Below are 24,082 nucleotides of genomic sequence, written 5' to 3' on the forward strand. Positions count from 1 at the left end.
CAAGTGTAGTATGTCAAAGTTCGCAGATAACACTAAGATGAGTGGCAAAACAAAGTGTGCGGAGGATACTGAACATCTGCAAAGGGATACAGATTAATTTGAGTGAGTAGCCAAGGGTCTGGCCCAGATGGAGTAAAATGTTGCTAAATTGAGGTCATCCATTTTGGTAGGAATAACAGCAAAATGGACTATTATTTAAATGGTAAAAAATGCAAAATTCTGCTGTGCAGAGGGACCTGGGTGTCCTTGTGCATGAAAAAGTTGGTTTGCAGGTGCAGCAGGTAATTAAGGCAGCAAATGGAATGTTCTTCTTCATGGCTAGAGGGATGGAGTTTAAAAACAGGGAGGTTATGTTGCAGCTGTGTAAGGCACTGGTGAGGCCACACCTGGAATACTGTATACAGTTTTGGTCTCAAAATTATGAAGTGAACAAATAAGCTGGAAGCAGGGAAGTTGTTTCTGGACGGTGAAACCAGAGTAAGGGGGAAACAGATTTAGGACTGAGTTGAGGAGGAACTTTACCCGAAGGGTTGTGAATCTGTGGAAGTAGTTGAGGCTACCTCATTGAATGTTTTTAAGGCAAGGATAAATTTTTGAACAGTAAAGGAATTACAGGTTCTGGTGAGCAGACAGGTATGTGGAGCTGAGTCCATGAAAAGATAAACCATGATCTTTTTGAATGATGGAGCAGCCCAAGGGACCAGATAGTCTACTCTTGCTCCTAATTGTTATATTATGTTCCACTTGCCAATTGATACCTCAATACATTTTAAATATACCCTCTGAAATATCTTGGTTTCAATGTAATAGCCAGGACTGTCTTCTGTACTTGCCTTAGAAGCTCTATTTCTTACAACATGGGAAAAGTCTCAGGCAATAATGAATATACTTTTACCTTTGTGTATTTATATGCAACTCCAGTTCCTCTCCTGCAACAGCCTGTCACTTTTTGTAAAATAATTTCCCTGGAAAAATGAAGAGAACATATGTTACACTCTCAATGGGATCTTTAAAAGCACCTTCAGTAAAAATACCAAGGTGCTTCAAAGGAGTGTTACTAAATAATATTTTACATCATGCACATTGGGAGGTGACAGAAGACCGTGGTCAAAGAGGTGGCTTTTAAGGCTCATCTTCCATGGCAGAGACACGCAGAGGAAATTCCAGAGTTTAGGAATTAGGCAACAGAAGGTATGACTGCCAATGATAGCAGGATGATAATCAGGGATGTGTATGAGACCAGAAATTGAAGAGAGTCAAGATCTGGGGATTGATAGAGGATAGAGAGATAGGTAGGGACAAGACAATGGATGAACTTAAAAATCAAAGGCATTCTTGGATCAGGAGCCAATGTGGATCAGCAGGCACAGAAGCAATGGCTGAAGAGGCCTGGTGCAAGTTAGGATAGAGGGAGCAAAGGATAAAAGTAAATTACTGCTGATGCCGGAATCTGAAACCAAAAGAGAAAATGCTGGAAAATCTCAGCAGGTCTGGGGGCATCTGTAAAGAGAGAAAAGAGCTGATGTTTTGAGTGCAGACTTTGACAAAGGATCACCTGGACTCAAAAGTCAACTCTTTTCTCTCCTTACAGATGCTGTCAGACCTGCTGAGATTTTCCAGTATTTTGTCTTTTGGTTACAGGGAGCAGAGTTTTGAGTGAGTTCAAGTTTACATGTCTCCATCAGAAGATGGAGAGTATTATGAGTGGAAACAAGTGGTCACAGTGATTGACAGAATATGAAGGTGGAAGTTTACATCAGGATCAAATAAGACAACAGTTTCTACTTCAGTTTCAGAAACCAACAGGGAGAGGGATGAAGTCATTGGCTAGGGAAGAGTTGGGGTGGTGAATATTAAATGTGAAGAACATTTCTGCTCGTTCCATGCTGGATTTTGATTGAGCAGCATGGTCGAGAAAGGTGGCAGATAAGTTGAGTTGGTGTTGTTAATATATTTGTGGATGTTGTCAAGAAATATCATGTAGATGAGAAATAGGAGGGGACCAAGGCTAGATCCTTATGGAGACTTGAGGTAACGATACACTAGTGATAAATTCAGATTTTATGCTGCAGAACAAACCTCCTCAGCCTTAATTAGTGCCACTCGAGTCTAAAACTAAATCCAAGTGTACAGGCTGACCCTGATGATTAAATAAATATTCAGCCTCTGCTTTGCAATCTGTTGACTGTAAAAGCAGAAAATATGGGGAAACCATTCTTTTTGGTAACCTTTTATATTTATTTGTGGCAAAACATTTATTCATTTGTGGGATATGGACATCACTGACCGGCTAGCATTTATTGCCCATCACTTGAGCTGAGTGGCTTGCGAGGCCTTTCAGAGGGCAGTTGAGAGTCAACCACATTGCTGTGGATCTGGAGTCATATGTAGCCCAGACCAAGCAAAGACAGTCTATTTCCTTCCTTAAAAGACATTAGTGAACCAGATGGGTTTACCCAACAATTCACAATAGTTTTAATGCTCATCAGTTGAGTCTTAATTCCACATTTTTTTCATTGAATTCAAATTCCACCATTGGCTGTAACAGGATTTGAACCCAGGTCCCAAGAACATTAGCTGAGTTTCGGGATTGATAGTCTGGTGATAATACCACTAGGCCATCACCTTCATGTACTAATGGCTGTGGGGAAACATTTGCCTTGTAATATTCCCCTCCCACATTATGGATTAGTTTCTGATTATTTTTACATTAAAGTGCGTTCATACACTGAAAAATATAGAACACACGAACATTTAAAAAAATAATAATTTGACAGTCATCCAGAATTAGATTTTATGGCTTCATAATCTTCGCTAGGTAGCAGCTATCTCGATTGCAAACTGACTTTTCTTATAGAATCTTAGTCATGTCTCAACACCTAAATCGAGTAAGCAAATAAAGTTTAAAAGTTTATTCACAAGTAAGGCTAACTTAACACTAATGAAGTTACTGTACAGTGTATTTTTGTTATTTATTTCTTATCAAGTTTCTGATCAACAAGAAAGGCAGAAATGGTTCGATTCTACGGTTACATGACAAAATATAAAGTAAAATTGTAATGACAGAAGTTCAAATAGCTGGAGAGCAACAACTTGACATTGGAAAAATGGGTAACAAAAATGAAAAATCAAGGATGAGCTTGATCCTTTTAAAACATTGGAACAGGTTATGAACAAGAACTAAGCAGATATATTACTTTTAGATTTGTGAACGCACATTGGTAAATCAGTAAAACAAAAGTGACATTGAGATGGAAAAAAGATATTGTAAATGGATTTACAGAATAACATTGCAAGATCCAATTCAACTCCTTGAAGAAATGGGAAAATCCTGTGACTCATTGCTCAACTAATGACTCAAGGATTAGTTACATTATCAAAAGGAAATTGAAGTCAAGGGGATAACTTGGTCTTACTTTTGGAAAGCCAGTGGAGTTGTTAGGGAATGCATTATAATTTGTGTGGATCGGGGTATGATTATTAATAAGGCTTCATGAGGGCTGCTCTGACCCTTATCCATTAAACCTTGGAGGGTATTAAATTTCAAGACACTGCTAACCTTTTCACATTTCTGTAAGGATATCAGTAGATTGCAAATAGATTTACACAAGTGAAAGGTTTGTAAACATCCAATACCATCTGAATATAGAGAAATATCATATTAGGTGCATAAGGCTAAGCTATGTAGGTATCCATTAGAAGTAAAAGAGAAAGGGACTTCCATCTAGTCAAAGGCAATAATTAAATGTTTCCTTAGGCAACACAAGGTAGTTAAAGGAATCAAGTTCATCTGATAAGCCTCAACTGAGAACAAAACTAAAAGCAATGTACATTGGTTATTTAAGACTTCACTCAAAATTTGTCCTTGTTTTCATAGCCATATTAGTTTATATTTCAAGAGAAAGTGCAGTGTAAGCTAACCATATCTCACGATATGCTGAGTGCACAGTCGGTTAATTTGGAGAAATGTAGGTTCAGAAAACAAATGACTAAGTATAGTTTTGAATAAATATTTGTATGAAAAGCTATGGTCAGACTAGAGGCCATGCTGACAAAGTTCACAGGCTGAGAATCAAGTTGGATACCAGAAAGTATTTATTCCAAGTGTTGTTAAACACTAGCATTTGGTTTGCATGGATATCCTAGTTGACAGTAAAGGTCATCTGCAAGTTTGAATGGGGCGTTTTGCAGTGTATCAAATCAAGGGAAGGTCAGTGAGGGAGATGGATGAGACATCTAATCAAGAGTTATGGATACCTGCAGCTTTAAATATTCCTGGTCCTGCTGAAATTTGCAATTTCTCCCTCCCTTCCCATTTTTCCCTGAAGAGTTATCACAAGATTGGAAGCTGGTGCTTCAGGTTTCACTGTCCAACCTAAGCACTAAAGAGGAAAATTATTTTCTCTCTCTCTCTTCTAATCCATTTATAAGTTAAAAGGTGTTGGGCAAATAGGAAGAGAAAGTACAGTGTTCCATTTAAAACAGTACTTCTACTTAAAAATTGAATAAAATCCAGCATCACTACCGCTATTTTATTCATACCTTCTTTCTTGCTTGTAAAGTAACAAGATGAGTAGGCAAGCAGTCAACACCACCAATAAAACACTGAGCACTGCCCCCACAGCTCTGCTTCTTCCAGATAAACCCATGGCATTGTTTCCACTTTGTGACTTATCATCTGGAATCACAGGACTGACAGAGCTGCACAAGCAAGAAAAGGAATGAGTTAAGCAGTTCACACTTCAGAGCAGGACTTCTCTTTAGCACATCTATCGTTAGGGCTCCTTGTCTGCGCTCTCTCTATACCTACATTATAAAGTTCCCTTTAATGAACAAATTCTTGCAAACTGCAAAGCCAATCCTGTCTTAGTGCAAGTACTTTGTCTTGAACTTCCTCCTTTTCAATGCTGGAGCACATCAGCTAACATATAAAAACACACTTGTATTTATGCAGCACTTCGTCTCAGAATATCCCAAGCACATTTCTCAGAAGTATTCACTGCTCTCGTACATGAAATGCTATTTGTCTAATCCACAAACAGCAGCCTCAAACTGACCAGATCATGTTTGTGATGTTAGCTTGAGAAAGAAATATTGGCCAGGTCTCCAGGGAGAACTGCTCTGCTCGTTTCAAATAGTAGCACAAGATCTTGAGGCCAGCTTAGAAGGCAGGCATATTTAGGATTTAAATCTCTCAATGGAAAGATGGCACCTTCAATAATAGGCAGTCAACATCAACCAACTAAGTGTTTATGAAGCCTTCATTTGTACAGATTTAAGTTACCTTAGGGCTGAAGTATGGAATATGGAAGACTATTAACTCAATGCCCTACTTTTCTCCATTATAGACTCTACCCATCCATTGCATAACTCACGTAAGAGCTTTCCTAGGTTTCTTCACAAATGGCTGAAGGCTTTTAAGATTAAGGGCCAAATTTGTATTTATTGGGTTTGGAAATGTCAATTTGCATGGAAGTTTTTTTTACAAGCAGGAATTTTCATTTTCACATGACCTGACCACCTGAAATTGATACTGCTTTTCATCTTCCCACCTCAGGTATTCTACAGTTCAGTCAAAAAGATGCCTTTTTTCTTCCAAGTATCTTCCCAGTTAGATCAAATTTTAAATTACGTAAATGCCCAGGGCTCAAAATGAATCGCATTCTTGAAACTCAGGGGAGGCTTGAGTTTGATCTTAAGGTAATAATGCATTTTTTTTTTGCAAACAAAAATTCCAGTGTGAATACATGGTGGGTGAGATGAGACTTCACATTTTTGAAAGCCTAGACAGAATGCTCAATAAATGAAATTCTGTTTGCAACAACTAAAAATTCAACAAGACAAAAATATCAAAGGAGAAATATTGAAAATCAGTTTTCAGCAGCTTAAAATGTATAAATATCTGGGGAAACTCACGTAAGTGCACAGATTGTTGATGTGTACCACGTAAACAGGTACTGGCAGTCTGAAGTTTCATGAAGGAAATCTGGTTTCCCTTCCCCTGCTGATTCACTGCAGTGAATGAGCATGGTGGAGGAAGCATTCTTGGATTTATCCCGGCCACACACAGAGTCAGAAGAGAAAACTACATCCAGGTCATCATCTGGAAACAAAACAATGAACAGCGATATAAAATTATACCACAAGATCAATATGGCCTCTATTATACATATTATACTGTTCAGAGGGCTGTTAATAAACCTGCATCAAAGGATAGATACTAGCATGATGACTGAAGTGAGGGACAACTTGGATTCAGAGTGGCTGGGGGACAAAAGGAGTATTGGGTACATGAACGATTAAAAGCAGGTTTTAGGATTTAAGTGTTGACAGAGTGAAGCACGATTAACCAACCACCTGAAAACTGGAACTGATTGGAAAGCATGACACTCGGTATGTTTTACTGCAAAAATGTTCCTGTTAAGATTTTTAATGAAGCAAAGGCCAGAAGTGCAGGTGGGTGAAGGTGTAGTACATCACCATTCTTATCAATTCATTGGACTGGATTTTCCAAGCATTGATGAAGGTACTCACAGCAGATTTACTTTACAGCAGTAGTGTGCAGTGTTTGATACTGTACTGCAACTGTTCTATACTGAGCACTCATCAGGCTATATCAGCAAATTAAAATCAACACTCCACCCAAATGCGAAACAAACAAAACCACTAATTTGGTTTACGCAATAAAGTTAAAATCAGAACACTCACGTGGGGCAAAGGTAATAACTAAAATATTCTGAATTTTAAAAATTAAAAATTCAAATCATCATTCAACATTCCTCAATTATAAAATTATTTTTACAGGGTCAGTTCTATTTAAATTTAATCACATTGGTGTCTAAAAACCTGGCTGCAGATGATTGACCTAGTTGTAACTTTTTGAATGGTTTGAGACAGCAACATGGGAGTGAGAAGATTGACATTCTCACTAATTTTGTGGCTGAGGTATGCGACAATGCTGCTTATGTCAGAGCTGAGTGACAGGCAGCATACCTTCAGGATTTCTGAGCGAATCTGCATATGCCTGATATCCTAAATTACAATAGTTTCAGAGGGACAATGATAGTAAATGCCAACAAATTTGTCAACCAACCCCATCCCTCAACACCCAAAAAATGGTCCATTGAATTAACCAAGGTACGTGAACTGAGTGACTAAAGTTGCTCGTCAATTTTACATTTTGAACTTAAGCTTAGAAGATGTTTAATTATCTTAGAAGTTATGTGCAGAATAAGTCAAGATGATGGTAAGTATGGATTCAATTCAATTACAAAGACAGTCAGGGAATCACTAGCCAAGGTGATTTTGCAAAATAAAAATGACCAAGGAGTAAACATGGAAACAGAACAAGCTGCCATTTACTTGGGGTACACATGGTGGGCAAAATAATGAAGTTAATAGGAGGAAACCAATTGCAGCACAGGAGATTTCTAAGGACTTTTTATGCAACCATAAAATCAAGCTGCACGAGATGCAGAATGCTTAAAATATGTATCAATGATAGTGCGAGCGCAAAAATTGTTGGACATTACAGCTGTTGCAGAAAGTTGTATAGAAAAAACCAACTAATGAGTCCTTGAGCTGGCAGAAGATGTGATGAGAACAATGATATAACCATGAAATTATTTTTCAGGATACATGGCAAGTTACTGGGATTGTTACTGCCTGGAAAAACTGGAGGCATAGAACATTGCTAGGTGGTTGATGGACAGGGTAGTTATATAAAGATAAAACTCTAGAGTACACTGGTCATCAGCCTCGACACCTCAAGCAAATTATAGATTAAACAAGCTTTAAATGCATAAACATAAAAGTCATTTTAGGTCTCATTGGCATGTCACCATTTCTATTTTGATCAATTCTAGAGCACATTCTGGGCTTTTAAAATAAAAAACTATTTGCAATTCATTCACTCAAAAAACTCTACACTTGACTGGCACCCCTGAGTAGTTGTCCTTCCTTCACTAACTACAAGTTGACAAGAGTGTTCTGTCAGGAAAACAAAGCATTCCTCACAGATGGTGGTTAGCCTTTGGAACAGTTTTTAAAAAAATTTGCTCACAGTATGTGGTGTCACTGGCTCAGCCAGCATTTACAGCCCATCCTTAATTGTCCAAGAAAACAGGGCTGAGCCACCTCTTGAACCACTGTAGTCCAAATAGTCTAGGTACACGTAGAGTTGTTAAGGAAAAGATATCCAGGATTTTGATGCAGTGACAGTAAAGGAAGATTGTATGGGCAAGGAGTTTACATCTCAAAACAAACAAGTTCTATAAGAAAAGCATCAGTTGTAAATGCTAATCAGAAGGGGGGGAAGAGATCACTTTCTCTGACAATGAGATTTTCTATATTCCTTGGGCTCCCAAGCAAAGGTTCAGGAGACTGCAGTAACCCATAATCCTGTTTATTCCTAGCTATCCCTGCAGGTGGAAAAGTGCTTTTAGAAATTGTTCAACTCTGTCTTAAAGGACCACATTGTAATAACTTCACAGGAGGTGAAGGTCCTGTCACCAAGTTACTTTAATTACATCATACATCTGTATACAGGTTACCCTCCAGTTGCTCCCTGATGAATGCAGGCTGGAGTCTGACACACCTGCTTTAAATAGGAAGCATGAGGCTCCCTGATTTAACCATCAGTTAAGACTCATCAGGTAGCTCTTTTAACAGCTAAACGAGTAAAACGAACTCAAATTAACTGAGGGACAAATTAAAAGGGGCAGCTCCCCAAAAGGTGGGGGAACAGCCTGAATAATAAAAAAAAAATCAAAGGAAACTTAAACCATTAAATCAAAAAGGTGATTATGAGGTCAATAATACACCACAGCCCCTGCGGTGCCCAGCAGGGGTGGAAGGGGTCAGCATGCATGTCCATCTCCAGGGAGGCCTGGCTGCAAATATAGCTGTGGTAGAGGGACAGTCAGGATGGATGGCCCCATTGATTCCTGCTGCCTGGACCTATTGATAGTTCACCTCATTAAGCCCACAGCAGGTTCACGGGGAGATCATCCTCCCGATCCGCTCCTCTCCGCACCAGGTGCCTGTAGATTAGGAGCATGGGACTGAAGTGCAAACAAAATATCAATAAAAGGCTTTTTAGAAAACCAATCAAGGTGTGTAACTGAAGATACAGAACATAGACATGGTCCACAGACTCCAGGAGACCACAAAAAGGCAAGCTTGGGGCCCATGAACTGAAAGAGCCTATGGTTGTATGGGGCTGCTGTGTGCAGTACCCTCCACTGCAGGTCCCCAAGATAGTGGTGGGAGATCTCTTTATAGAGGGACCACGAGCGCACTCAGGGCTACGCACGACCATCCTAAAGGTTCTGGATGGCTTTGGCTGTGTGCCAGATGGCAACCCCTGCATGCTCAGCCATGGGGGCTCATCCAGCACGTCCCTGATCCTGACAGCTCCAGCATCCTTGGCCCTCCTCTCCACCAGCCACCTCAAGTTATATGGCTGGAGGAGCGGATTCCTGAGCAGCGGCTCTCGCACAAGAGCCACTCCTGACAGGAGAGAGCTGCATCATGAGGCGACCATGTTCCAGAATGTCAAAGCGTCCTGGTAAAAAAGACAGGCAATGCCTGTGAGGGGGTCGGAAGATGCCCCAGATTGATATGCAGGTGTTGCACATCATAGTTCAGGCCACACACCTGGCAGAAATACATCGCCAGATCGCACCATTGTGAAGGAGGCTCACTGTAGAAGGTATCTCTACAGGGTCTGGAGTCAGAAGGTCGCTACCTGCGTGCAGAGGCACACCAGGCCTTGACCACCCTCCCTAAGTGGGAGATACAGAACCCCAGTAGAGACCCAGTACAGTCTCTTGTCCAAGAAGAACTGGACAAAGGTTCTCCGGATGTTTGAGACAAAAATCAGGGGGAGGGATCCAAGTGACCAGCCGATATCACAACATGGAGGCGAGCAGCTGACAAGAACCCGTGCCCTGTAGGACAGCACTTGGAGCAGTCCTGTCCAGCGACTCAGGCGAGTGGAGACTTTGGCCTCCTACCCTTGCCAGTATGCTAGCCAGGATTCCTTGGCTGGGCAGAGATGGACCCCCAAGTAGAGGAGATTGGTCCTGCTCAGGTGAAAGGCCTGAGCTCCTCTGGAATGGGGTCCGTCTCCCACAGACCAACCAGAAGTCCCGAGCACTTGGCCTAGTTGATCCTGGCAGAGGACGTGGCGGAGCATGCCGCCTGGCATTCTCACATCCTCCGCAAATCAGCCGGGTCTGTGAACATGAGGAGCACACTGGCGCAGACCAACAGGATCATCCGAACGTCCAGGCTGCACAGAGCTAAACCCGACAACCTCCTCCGCAAGAGGCACAGGAATGGCACCACACATATCCAATACTTGGCTGGACAAGGGGCAGCCCTGCCTCACTCCTCTCCCAAAACAAAAGGTGCTGTCAGGGACTCATTAAAAACTTAAATCAGACATGGCGGGAGAGTATGGTAATGGGATCCGGGTGACAAAATGAGTGCTGAACGCACATGCTTGCAGAGCCCTCAGCAGATACTCATGCTCCACCCCGTCAAATACCTTCTCCTGATCAAGGGACAAAATGGCACTCGACAGACCAGCTCTCTGGGAATGGAGGAGGGAGAGAGACTGGGTGTCAAGTCTTTTAAAAGGCAGAGACCCCCTTCTTGGTCAGAAGCGCAAATGATTACCCTGTGCCACAAAAGGGGCATATCGGTTGCGATAATCTCCCCCAGAATCCCCCGCACAATCATTCCCCAAGACATCCCAGAGCACCCCGAAGAACTCCACGCTAAGCTCCTCCAGCCCCAGGGCCTTGCCCCATTCGAGGCTGCTGAGTGCGCCGGTCAGCTCCCCCAGGCTTACTGAGGCCTCAAGCCCGCCCACCCCTCCAGGCTGACCTGCGGCAGGTCCTCCCACATAATTAAGCATCCCTGCTGGACAGATCTGGAGAAGAGGGTGGTATAATAATCACGGGCAATAGCCCTGATACCCACCAGATCCAAGACAGAGGAACCGTTGTTGTGTAGAAGTGTAAGGAGTTGCTGATGACTAGCCAGTCCTTTTTCCAGCAAAATAGAAGAGGGAGCCGCAGTCCAGGCCCACATGGAACATGGAACTGGAGCTGCAATCTCATGTACACGCCGCAGGACCCGACAAGGTGCAGTACTCGCAGCGCACCCTTCTTCTCCTGATACTGCAGCCACAGGGCCAGGTCCACGTCAAATTGAATGAGGTGCGCCTCCAGCCAGCCCAGAATCGACAAAACGAGTCCAGGAAGCGCTCGTCCTCCAGCAGCTGTCCTCAAAATGTAAAGGCGGTTGATTCTGGATGTTCCACTTCCATGTAAATGAAGGTTCTGCAGCCATGATGGAGGCATTTCCAGACATGGATCCCGAGCAGATCCCGCAACTTTACTGCAGGGGTGCACAGCCAGGGGCCGGTTGGTCCCATGCTGTGAGGGTACAGGTGAAATTGAGGCTAATGCATTTGCCCCCATTGATAGTGTCAAGATGAGCAGACAGTTGTCTGCTGTGGTCCAGCATTTGGGGTATAGATGTTCAGGAAGTGAATGGCCATGCCTCCCTCACAGACTGTCAAGAGCAGCAAATCGGCCTGGCACAGGCTCCATGACCCTTAAGATCTCCAGCTGAAAATGCAGGGCCAACAAGACAGTCACCCCACTGGAAGCGAGTGTGGGGTAACTCATGTAGGACTTCCCCTCGCCACTCCAGAAGCCATTGTGCTTCATCTCCCAGAATGGTAAGGGTTTCTTGCAGGAAACACACCGTATGCATCACGTCACGGAGGACCGAGAAGTTCTGGAACCTGCAGAGTGGCTCACTGCTGCCATTGATGTTGAGGCTGGCTATAGTCACTTTCATATCAGCAGCTCTGTGCTACCATCACCACTTAATCTAAATATATGAGAGAGTGAAGACAAGATGCGCCAGTCCACTCCCCCATGAGCCCATCAAGGAACTCCTGCACCTGATGCTGCTCTTTTTGGTCCAGCTCAATCTGCAAGCAGGCCTGCGCGGACCAGAAAAGCAGCATCAGGTCCGACCAAAGGTCAAAGCCCAGTTGGACGCCTTCAAGGCGACCAGGGTGGTTGTTTAAAAAGGCCCCGAGTTCCCTGGAGGGGATGAGGGGCAAAAATCAGTGGGGGTGCACAAGGGAGTCCCCTTCCTCGCTCCAGGTGGACTCCAAAACCATTCCTGTACCCACCACCAAACAGCCTCCTCAGGGCAGACACCCTTCAACTCCAGATCTCCCGCTGCAGTGCATACGGTGGGCAGTATGGAGCCACCAACCAGTCCTAACTCACCCCAATTCCACCCCCCGGATCGGTGGTGGAGGGGGGGCTCCTCCTGGGTCTGAAGGAGGCAGCAGCTCAGTCCCCTGCTCTGCCCCAGACACCTGGGCACCCACAGGTCCAGAGAACCCTCTGGTCCAAGATCAGGGTGCCTTCACCCAAGGACCCAAACAGCAGGATGCTGCTGCAATCCTCCAACAGGCTAAACAGGAACTCCTCTGGGGTGCTAAACTGCACCAGGTGTAACAGAGCCCCGGGGAGTCCCACTTAGAGGGCCTCGGCAGCACGTGTTTCTTTGTTTTTCTTGCCACTGTTCTGGGGGCAAAGCACAAAAATGGGTGGGGCAGGAGATGGTATAAATTGGGAGAGGGGCATGGCACTACCACCTTCAAGCTACAGAAGGGGGTGTGGGTTGTCCCACTGGTATCAAATACCCCGTCCTCTAGGGTACAGCACCTCTTCTGAGGGTCAATCCCCTAGCAGAGGATACCCCTCACTTTTCTGCCCTGCCCCTTGGGTTTCCCTTTTCCTTCCTGGTAAGTGTTCCAATTGCCGGCTTGGGGTCCCCCCTGTCCCTCCATGCCCGGACCCAGGAACCCGTGTACCAGAAAAACCTACGATTGTACGGCACCACTGCGGGCAGCATCCTCCATCCCAAGGTAATTGGGGGAGATCCCTATGTAGAGGGACCTCCACAGCCCAGCGGCAACAAGGCCCGCCAAAGGACTCATCAGGTATCTCTTCAAGATACAACTCATCAGGTAGCTCTTTTGACTACCAACCAAATAAACAAACTCAAATTAACTCTTCATACTCTAGCAAGCCAACCTCATTAGCCTGGCTGAAGATATCACACATACAATACAAAATCCAAATAAACTCCATGCCTAAGGATTGCCAGGTAAAGGATCTGGATATAACATGTTACACAAAAGCTACTTGTGTCCACTGCATGCATATTCTAAAATTTCCTTTTCCATGTGGGATATTCTTTAATCCTTTTGTGCCCTTTCCTCCAGATTCATCTGTGCATTTCTCTATCTCTGATTATAGCTTCCAATTCTCTATCTTAATCCATCTGCTTTTACTGTTCTCCTGCTGTCTGAGGATCTGATGCTTTCTGAATAGACCTCCAATCTACTTCATGTTTTTTCCCCTCGAAAGTGGGAACAAATCAGTTTGTTGTTATTTTTGCTCCCTCCCACAATGATCTCCATTTGAGGTGAAAACAAGTTCCAACAATCTGGGCTCTTTTTACACCTGACCCTTAACTTTTTGTTTTGTAAGCCAAGGTCTAGATCAGAGTAAAACCTCTAACAAGGAGAAATTGCTACCAGAGAAGTAAATACAATGGCAGCATAAAATGAGGTAACGTATAGATTATTAATTTCTGCAGAGAAGTACTCAAAAATGAGTGTGGAAAATTAAACTGATTTCAGTTGGTCCCATGAACAGTTATAGAAATAAACAACATGCATTTACGTGTGTAAATAATATATTTCTATTCACGAAATCAGGCATCCAAAAGTACTTTGGGACCAATTAAGTAATTTAAGTGTAATCAGTATGGTAATGTAGGAAACTTAGAAGCAGCTTGCACACAGTAAAGCTCCACAGTGTGATAATGGTTGGACAGTGAGCATTGTCAGTTGAGGGAGAAATGCTGGCCATGACAACTGGGAGAACTCCCCTGCTTTTATTCAAAACGGTACTTTGGACATTTTACATCTAGCTGCACACAGTGATCCTGCTTTGGTTTCAGCATCCCATCCAAAAGGCCTCATCTCCTGTACTGCAGTGAAGGGCCGAGAGAGATTGTGCGCTGAGGTCTGAATATTTTGCAGATAAAAATATTTGACGATTACAGCAGATTTATATCAACTTTGTTTTGTGTCAAGATCATTTCTAACAGTTTATTTCCTGAAAGCTTAATGACTAAGGAAAACAAGGAAATTACTGAATGCAAGTATTTACCTTCAATATAATATTTTGCTTTAGACACTATGCCAATGCGCCTGAAGTAAGGCTGGTTAGTTTTGATCTGACAGATATTAGATCCTTGGCACTGAACATGCTCAGGTTTTGTGATCCCAGAAAGCTGGATATCGTAGATATAGGAGTCGCCATTTGATCTAATGTCACCTGAAGCATGGTACAACCTGTAACACAAAGCAGGAATTTGTAGCAGTACGTTAAATGAGTGCTACCTATAATCTTCTGTGTGAAACCCCAATAGCAAAAACAATTGGCAAATTAAAGAGCTTTAAAAATGGGCAAAATATGTCAATTGCATGAAGATCAACTGTACCATTCAGAGCTAAGTTTTGTTCTAATATTTGAACGTTCAGAAATTTAGCTGGATAAAATCATTTAAAAAAATGTTTTCATGGTCTAGAGATTTAACTTTGAAAGCTGGCACTGGCACAAATCATGACCATATAGGTCTTCATGACAACAGCTTTCAAAAGTGAAATGACAACTTCGTTAACATGCACAAACAAATACAAATTGAATGAAAAGTATGAAACTAATCAAAATTTACAACACTTACTTAGAATAAATAGATGACAAATTGACTTTCTGGCCAGTTGTTGGACTTTGAATGGTTCCATCTATCACATGAACCTCTTGTGGTTTTCTGGCACAAGCTGCACGAGTCTCCCATAAGATTAAAAACTCGCACTCTGCTTCATCAAAACTGTGAATAGAATCAGAAAGTCATAAAAGTTTACAGCATGGAAACAGGCTCTTTGGCCAAACTTGCTCATGCCGCCCAATTTTTATCATTAAGCTAGTCCCAACTGCCCACATTTGGTCCATTTCCCTCATTACCAATTTTACCATGTAACTGTCTAAAATGTTTTTTCAAAGACAAAATTGTACCCACCACTATCATCTCTGGCAGTTCATTCCAGAAAGTGGTCACCCTCAAGAAAATTGCCCCTCTGTACCCTTTTGTATCTCTCCCCTCTCATCTTAATCCTATGCCTTCTAGTTTTAGATTCCCCTATGCTTGGAAAAAGATATTGACTATCTACCTTATTCCAATGTGGCCTTATTGTCTTGTACAACTTCAACAAGATGTCCAACTTGTGTATTCAATGTTCTGGCCAATGAAATCAAGCATGCTGAATGCCTTCTTCACCACCCTGTCCATCTGTGACTCCACTTTCATGGAGCAATGGATCTGTACCCCCATATCTCTGTTGTATGAGTCTTTGCAATGCCTACCACTAGCTGACTAAGCCCTGCCCTGGTTTGATATACAAAATGCATCACCTTGCATTTATCTAAACTAAACACCATCTGCCATTCATCAGCCCACAGGCCCAACTGATCAAGATTCCATTGCAATCCTAGATAACCTTCAGTATCCACTGTGCCACCAATCTTGGTATCATCTGAAAACTTAATGTTTCCTAAATTCTCAGCCAAATCATTAATATAAAATGACAACTAACAGTGGACCCAGCACTGATCCCTGAGGTACAGCACTAGTTACAGGCCTCCAGTTTGAAGAACAACTCTCAACAGCCACCTTGTCTTGTGTCATCAAGCCAATTTTATATCCAATTGGCTCCCTCACCCTGGGTCCTGTGAGATTTAACCTTCTATAACAACCTTCCAGAGGTAGGTTGTCAAGAGGCCTTGTTAAAGTCCATGTAGGCAACATCAACTGCCCTGCCCTCATCTACCTTCTTGGTTACCCCTTCAGAAAACTCAAATTCAAGAGATATAATTTTCTACTCTCAAAGCCATGCTGACCTATCCCTAACCACTCTTGCCTCTCTAAATGCCATAGATCCTGTCTCAGAATATCTAACAACTTATCCACCACAGATGTTAGGCTCACCAGCTTGTAGCTCTCAGGCTTTTCTCAGCAGACCTTCTTAAAAGGCAAAATATTTGTAACCCTCCAACTGCACATCACCTGCAGTTGTCAATCATTTAAATGTCTTTGCTAGGGGACCTGCAACTTCCTTTCTAGCCTCCCACAACATCCTGGAATACACTTCATCAGGTCCCAGGGCTTTAACTATCTTGATGTGCTTTAAAACTTCCAGCACTTCCTTCTCTGTAATGTGTACCTTCCTCAAGATATCACTACTTGCCCAAGAAAATCATTTCAGTATTATGTTGGCCAGGTTCACTAAAGCAAAGATTAAGACTCTGCAGAAGGTCCAATATTCAGCACAATGTAAACATGCAAAATAAATTTTCTTGATACTAATGGACAATTTTGGACTCAAAAGATTGAAACATGCTTGAGCAAAGTGAAATATTTACAAATGTTTCATTCTTTACCCCAAATATGTTTCCCCTTCAAAATTTCCTCCAAAATCTCTTATGAAGGCACAATCACTGATGAAACAATAATTGGGGCCTAGTTTCTAGGATGGAAATCTAACTTCAAGTGGACAGCATGGTGGCACAGTGGGTAGCACTGCTGCCTCAGTGCCAGAAACCTGGGTTCAATTCTTGGCCTGGGTCACTGTGTGAAGTTCGCACATTTTCCCCTAACTGCATAGGTTTCCTCCAGGTGCTCTGATTTCCTCTCAGTCCAAAGACATGCAGGTTAGGGGCAATTTAGCATGGCCAATCAACATTATCAAGGGGACTAGCTAGAGTAAATGCATGGGATCATGAGGATAGGGCCTGGATGGGATTGTGGTCAGTGCAGACTTGATGGGCCAAATGACCTCCTTCTGCACTATAGGATTCTATGCTTTATTCACCTTGACTGGGCACTATCGCGTATACAGCATTTAAGATTTAACCTGAATTTCACAATTCAAGTGGTGTGTCTCAGGGATCAGTGTTGGGGCCGCAATTGTTTACGATTTACATAACTGATTTGGAGTTGGGGGCCAAGTGCAGTGTGTCAAAATTTGCAGATGACACTAAGGTGAGTGGCAGAGCAGTGTGCAGAGGAAGCTGAAAGTCTACAAAGGGATATAGATAATCTAAGTGAGTAGGCGAGGGTCTGGCAATGGAGTACAATGCTGGTAAATGTGAGGTCATCCATTTTGGTAGGAATAACAGCAAAATGGATTATTTAATTGGCAAAAAATTGCAGCATGCTGCTGTGCAGGGGGATCTGGTGTTCTTCTGCAAAAATCACAGGAATTGGTTTGCAGTTGCAGCAGGTAATTAAGGCAGCAAATGAAATTTTGTCCTTCATTGCTAGAGGGATGAAGTTTAAAAACAGCAAGGTTATGTTGTAGGGTGCTGGTGAGGTCACAGCTGGAGTACGTGTACAGTTTTAGTCTCCTCATTTGAGAAAGAATGTACTGGCCTCTGATGATGCAGAGGAGATTCATTAGATTGATTCTGGAGTTGAGAGGGTTGGCTTATGAGGACAGACTGAGCAGACTGGGGCTATATTCATTGGAATTCAGAAGAATGAGGGGAGATCTTATAGAAACATACAAGATTATGATGGGAATAGATAAGCTAAAAGCAGCAAATTTGTTTCCACTGGCTGCTGAAAGTAGAACTAGGGAGCCTGGCCTCACAATAAGATTGTGCGGATTTAGGACTGAGTTGAGGAGGAACTTCTTCACCCAAAGGTTTGTGAATCTGTAATTCCCCACCCAGTGTAGTAGTTGAGGCTACGTTATTGGATGTTTTTAAGGCAAGAATAGACAAATTTTTGAACAGTAAAGGAATTAAGTATTATGATGAGTGGGCGGGCAAGTGGAGCTGAGTCCACAAAAAGATCAGTCATGGTCTTATTGAATGGCAGAGCAGGCTCAAGGGGCCAGATGGCCTACTCCTGCTCCCGGTTCTTACGTTCTTATTTCCGCAAAGTTTAATGGAAATACTATTTTGTCACGAAGTCTTCACTATCGAGATGCCGTGACACCACTATCTTTCTGGTGAGTAACCAGTGCCCGTCACTGTGTAAACAAGAATTGTCTAGACAAAGCTGCATTTTAAATATGCGACCCTTGCTTTACTCCTGCCTTGGTCTGCTCTTCCAATGTTTCAGACCTAGTCTGTGCTTGATGGAATCAAGATGATCCAATTTAGTTATCAGATTTTTATCAATACTTCAAATAATTGGAGGAAATGTCTACCTCACCTTTTAAACTCCGGTACTCCACCAGTTGATGAACACTGCATTTGTATAATTGTCTTTGCACGCTTTCCTGTGCTACACGCAAAATAGCCATTTGAATAGTTCACATAAAGATATTTATCTGGAAAAAAAAATGGAGATAAAAGCTTTTAGGCTAAATTAGCTTGTCAAGCAACTCTTCACAGACATGTATCATACTAAGCTGCGTTCATTTTGCCAACTATACAGAAAACTGTTACTGTTCACAACATAAATCTAGATCTCATTACTTCTGCTCTTACCCTTATTAGAGAACTGAACCCAGCTGACTGACATGGTTACAAAACCACAAGAGCAACCAACGGTCTGCTTATTTTACAGATTAAACCAAGCAATGCTGCACATTAGAGTTTGCAGAGTTTAAATGGGCCTGAACTTCTGCAGGGTGGAAGAGTCAAACTGCCTTCAAGTTTAACATTTTTCGCTAACTCTTGATGTAACCCAGTGGGAACCCTCCAAAGGTTGCGATTTTGCATGGTTCCCAGTGTAGGGCAATTGCCCACTGCAAGTTTGCACTTTGCAGGCAATTGCTCCACAAATTCCTGGGAATCTTCAGGGTGATGTTCCACAGCACATTTTGGGGATAACCCCCAAATACACTGCCCTGGAGTATGGAATCTGTTCTGTATCTTAATGCTTTTTGAAGTGATATCTCTTTTTTAGACATTCCAAATTTCCATATCCAAATAAAGTGCATTCACAATGGAACTTAGTTAAGATACTGTTAACAGGCACTAAATGGAACATAATAGCTTTCAATATGACTGTTCAAACTAAAGGGCTGAGCTTTGAGATGTAGGGACATTTAGGAAACAGGTAAAACATTAATTTAGCTAAACTGCAATCATGTAGTACATATCACATCTCCCTTTTTTCCCTACTTACAATGTAAATGACAAGGAAAAAAGCAGGATGTCTTGCAGAGCATTTGCAATGTATTTGTACAAAGTCAAAGAACATCAACACAAAATAATATACTGCAACTTTAAGGCTGCAGTTCAGAGTTGGCCTAATCAAGTGAAGTGTTCTGTGTAGACAGTAGATTCAGAGATTTGAGTTATGTAGGGCTCTAGGACAGTTAAATGGAAGAGAGTCAGTAAGCAAGATTCAAAAGTCAATACAAGAGAAAATGAATGAGAGAAACTGAATATTAAGCACATCTCCATTGTATAAACTTCCAGAGTCTGTTCACAAGCATGCAAAGGTACTTTGCCTAAAATGGACTGGATGGTCAGAGGAAATAAACATGTAAATTGTGACTACAGTGAGAGGCAGGGTATCTACAGGCTTTCTTATTAAACCCAGACAGTACGGAGGTTTGGTTTTCTGCTTCAAATGATGACCACAAGTAATTTAGAGTCGAAGACTGGAGATCCTGACTTCAAATTTTACATTTCAGGAAATAGTTGTTTAATTATATGTAAACCATTACTTGCACTGCATATTAAGGTAAGTGACAAGACATCATACCTTGAATGTCCATTTTTTGGGTGTGAACAAGTCCCAACACCTGGGTTTGTCCATTTTTATTCTTTCTGCACATGCTGGCATGTGCAGGGCAGCCTGTGGGTCCTTCATGAACTCCTTGACAGAGATTCATGTAATACCTAGAAGATAAAATTGGAATAAATTCACAATACAAAGGAACAGAAGTAGGCCACATCTTTTCAACATGTCCAGGATCACAACTTATGATGGAGGCAGCCATTTGGACCAGTGTGTCTGCATCAGCCTACCAAATAAGGGCTATATTCCCTTGCCTTTTCCTTGTATACCTGCACTATGTTTTTATTCAAATAATCGTCTCATGCCCTCCTGAAGGCCTCAATTACACCTACTCCACCACACTTCCAGACACTATTTTTCAGACCTGAAAGGTTTTTCTCGCATCACATTTGCTTCTTTTGCAAATCACTTAAATCTGCACCCTGTTGCTCTCATTTTACAAGTGGCAACGGTTTCTCCTATCTATTCCATCCAGTCTCAGATTTTGAACTTCTCTATCAAACTTCCACTTAGCCTTCTTCTCTCCAAGGAGAACAGTCTAACTCAAGGTTCTCATCTGCAGAACTATTCTTGTAAACCTCTTCTGCACTCTATTACATTCATACCTTTTCTATAAGAGTGTGGCATCCAGAGTTGGACATAATATTCCAGCTGAGGTCTAACTAGTACTTTGTACAAGTTCAGCACAACTTCTTTACTCTTGTACTCTAGCCCCCATTAAAAAAGCCTGGAATGTTATATGCTTTATTAACTGCTTTCTTCACTTGTCCTGACATCTTTAATGACTTGGGCATATATACACAAAGGTCCCTCTGCTCCTGCACCCACTTAAGAATTTTACCCTCATTTTAAATTGTGTCTCCATAATCTTCCTACCAAAAGGCATCACCTCACACTTCTTTGCATTGAATTTAATCTGCCATCCATCAACCCACTCCACCAACTTGTCTGCATCGTGTTGAAGTTCCAGACTGTCCGCTTCACAATTTACAATACTTTCAAGTTTTGAGAGATATGGAAACTTTGTAAACGTCCCCTATATTAATGATCTAGATCATGGTATACATCAGGAAAAACAAGGGTCCCAATACAGACCCCTGGGAATCTCCACTACAAACCTGTCTAAAAAAACATCCATTAACCATTACTGCTGCTCATTCTTTTGCCAAATTTTGCATCCACATTGCTATTGCCACTTTTCTTCCATGAACAATGATTTTTCTCAAGCCTGTTGTGGGGCACTGGATCAAATGCCTTCTGAAAGTCCAGTACACTAATTCAACAGCATTGTCCTCAAAGACCCTGTGACTTCCTCAAAAAACTCCAGCAAGTTAAACATGATTCGCCTTTCAAAACTGGCTCTTACTAATCACCCACATTCTTTTCAGGTGACTACCAACTCTATTTCAAATTATTGTTTCTAGAAGTTTGCCCACCACTGCTGTCAAACTGACGAGTCTATAATTGCTGGGGCTTGAACAAGGATATAACATTGGTCATTCTCCAATCCTCTGGTACCAGCGCAGCATTTGAGACTGGAACATTATGGCCAGCACCTCTGCATTCCCAATCTCATTCCCATCAATATCCTTGGACGCATCTCATCTGGTCCCAGTGCCTTAAGTACCACAGTCTATTCACATTTCTTGCCGAACAATTTTGTTCCACCATTTAATAAGATCAAAATCTTCAACCTCAATTCCACTTATTCCTCATATCCTTTGATTATGTTAGAATACCAAAATTTATTGATCTCAACTTTTAATATAGTCAACTGAACATCCAGTCAAAAATCATAAATAGAAGGAATAGGCCATTCAGTTTTGAGCCTGTTCTGTATTTTAGTCATATCATGGTTGATTGGATTTTGGCCTCAACTTCCTGCTGGCCCATACATTCCTAGGCTCCCTTGCAGATCAAAAATCTGTAACGCAGCATCCATCTATCAAGCTCCCTCAGAACCTTGCATGCTTCTATAAGATCATCTCTCATTATTCCAAACTCCAATTGGTATAGGCTCAACCCTTCATCCCAGGAATCAGCATAGCGAGTATTTTCTGAAATAAGGCAAGTACATTGAGACCAAAAGTGCGCACACTCCTCTAGGTGCAGTTGCAGCAATGCCTGCACTGTTGTAGCAGGACTTCCATACTTTTAATGTTTCTTCCCCTTTAACGTAAAGGCCAATATTCCATTTGCTTTTCTAATTATTTGCTGTACTTGCACGCTGGCCTTTTGTTTTAATGTACAAGGACACCTAGATCTTTCAGTACTCGAGCACTTTGGCAAGCAGAATAAAAAAAAGCAGAATATTTAAATGGAACATGGCGACAAAGTGGATAACCTCACATTTAACATTCCATCTTCCAAATTTTTGCCCACTCACTTAACCCATCACCCTCCTCAACTTAATTTCCTACCTCTTTGTTGCTGCAGATTTGACTTTATCCAACTTGCTGGCATAGATCCAAATAATTGAGGCCTCAGCACTGAAACCTTTGGCACTATGCTGATTAGTTTGCCAACCTGAAAATGATCCATTTATCTTGACTCTGCTTCCCACTAGTTATCCAAACTATTATTCACATTAATATTTTAACCCCAACATAATCTTTTGTGCACCACCTAATTGAATGTCTTTCTGGACCCTCTTTATCCTGTCTGCTTGAGATGTACTAAATGGACCTAATAATTTTATCAAACATGATTTCTGTTTCACAAAACCTCCGGGTAGAGAATTCCAGAGATTCAATGCTCCGAGTAAAGGAATTTCTTTTGACCAAAAGAGAAAATGCTCGAAATCTCAGCAGGTCAGGCAGCATCTGTAAGGAGAGAAAAGGGCCAACATTTCAAGTCCAGACGATTCTGTCAAAACTAAAAAAGGCATAGAAAGTGGGAGATATTTATACTGCAGAGTGAGGGCATGAATGATGAGTCATAGCCACAGAAACCAGGGGAAAAAACTACTAATGGCATTCCACAGGGAGAATAAACGGTGTGAATGGCCAAACGGTACAAAAGCTGAAATTAGAGAGTAAGCTCGGGGTGTGCGTACGTGTTGGGGGGGGGGGGGAGGCAGAGAGAAGAAGGGGAGGAATAAAGTAGGGGAAGAGTGGGGAGGGGCACAAAAATAAAGACAGACAATAAAAGGAAGAGGTAGAGAACAGTAAAAATTAAATAAAACGAAAGCAAAAGGGGCTGAGCTCATCATCTAAGTTGGTGAATTCGATGTTGAGACTGGGAGGCTGCAAGTGTCTAGCTGGAGGATGAGATGCTGTTTCTCCAGTTTGTGTTGAACTTCACTGGAACAGTGCAGGTCAAGGTCAGACATGTGGACATGGGAGCAGGACTGTGTTAAAATGGCAACCAGAAGGGCAGGGCTCTGATTGTGCACAGACCAAAGATGCTCAGCAAAGCGATCACCCATTCTACACTTGGTCTCTTTGTTAGAGACCACATTGGGAGAAGTGAATGCAATACACCAATTTGAAAGAGGTGCAAGTGAAATGCTGCTCAGCCTGGAATGAGTGTTTTGGACTTCGGATGGTAAGCCTGGAACAGGTAAAGAGGTGTTACACCTGCAGTTGCATGGGAAGGTGCCATGAGTGACGGGAAAGGTGTGTTTGGTATAGTGGAGGAGTGGACTAGGTTATCCCAGAGGGAACGGTCTCTGCAGAATGCTGACAGAATTTCTTTTGGGTCTGAAATGGCAGACCCCCTATCCTGGGAATACATCTACTCTTGCCCCAACCTGGGTTGAGAATATAGCCGTCCCCCACCCTGAGTTCCAGACTCTCTAACCAGGAATATAGCTTCTCAGCATCTATTCACTACCATCTCGAAAGACAAGGGCAGCAGGGACATGGGAACACCACCAGGAAGTTCCTGACCTGGAAATATGTCACCATTTCTTCACTATCACCAAGTCAAAGTCCTGGTACTCCCTTATCAGTACTTGTGGGTGTACCTACATTACATGCCTGCACAATTCAAGGCAGCAGTTCACCACCACCTTCAAGGACAATTAGTGATGGGACAATGAATGCTGGTGTGGCCAGCAAAGCCCACATCTCTTGAATAAAGAAAAACCCTCAATTTTTTGGTTGAGCATAATCCCCTGCATTCTTCTAAACTCCAGAGTATAGTT

General features: G+C 42.3%; 1 protein-coding gene across 1 annotated transcript in view; it reads right to left on the reverse strand.

Annotated features, from left to right (window-relative positions):
• Positions 1-24,082, reverse strand: part of igf2r (insulin-like growth factor 2 receptor) — a 169,983-nt gene that overhangs the window by 3,218 nt on the left and 142,683 nt on the right. The window contains exons 40-46 of the mRNA XM_080200242.1: positions 19,900-20,036; positions 18,394-18,511; positions 14,860-15,006; positions 14,283-14,467; positions 5,917-6,103; positions 4,543-4,701; positions 896-965 (exon numbers count right to left, since the gene is read on the reverse strand). Coding sequence (XP_080056368.1) covers positions 896-965; positions 4,543-4,701; positions 5,917-6,103; positions 14,283-14,467; positions 14,860-15,006; positions 18,394-18,511; positions 19,900-20,036 — 1,003 coding nt within the window. The remainder of the gene's footprint in view (positions 1-895; positions 966-4,542; positions 4,702-5,916; positions 6,104-14,282; positions 14,468-14,859; positions 15,007-18,393; positions 18,512-19,899; positions 20,037-24,082) is intronic.

This window comes from Carcharhinus amblyrhynchos, chromosome 12 (genome assembly GCF_965287045.1).
Source record: "Carcharhinus amblyrhynchos chromosome 12, sCarAmb.v2.hapA, whole genome shotgun sequence".
NCBI classification, from domain to species: domain Eukaryota; kingdom Metazoa; phylum Chordata; class Chondrichthyes; order Carcharhiniformes; family Carcharhinidae; genus Carcharhinus; species Carcharhinus amblyrhynchos.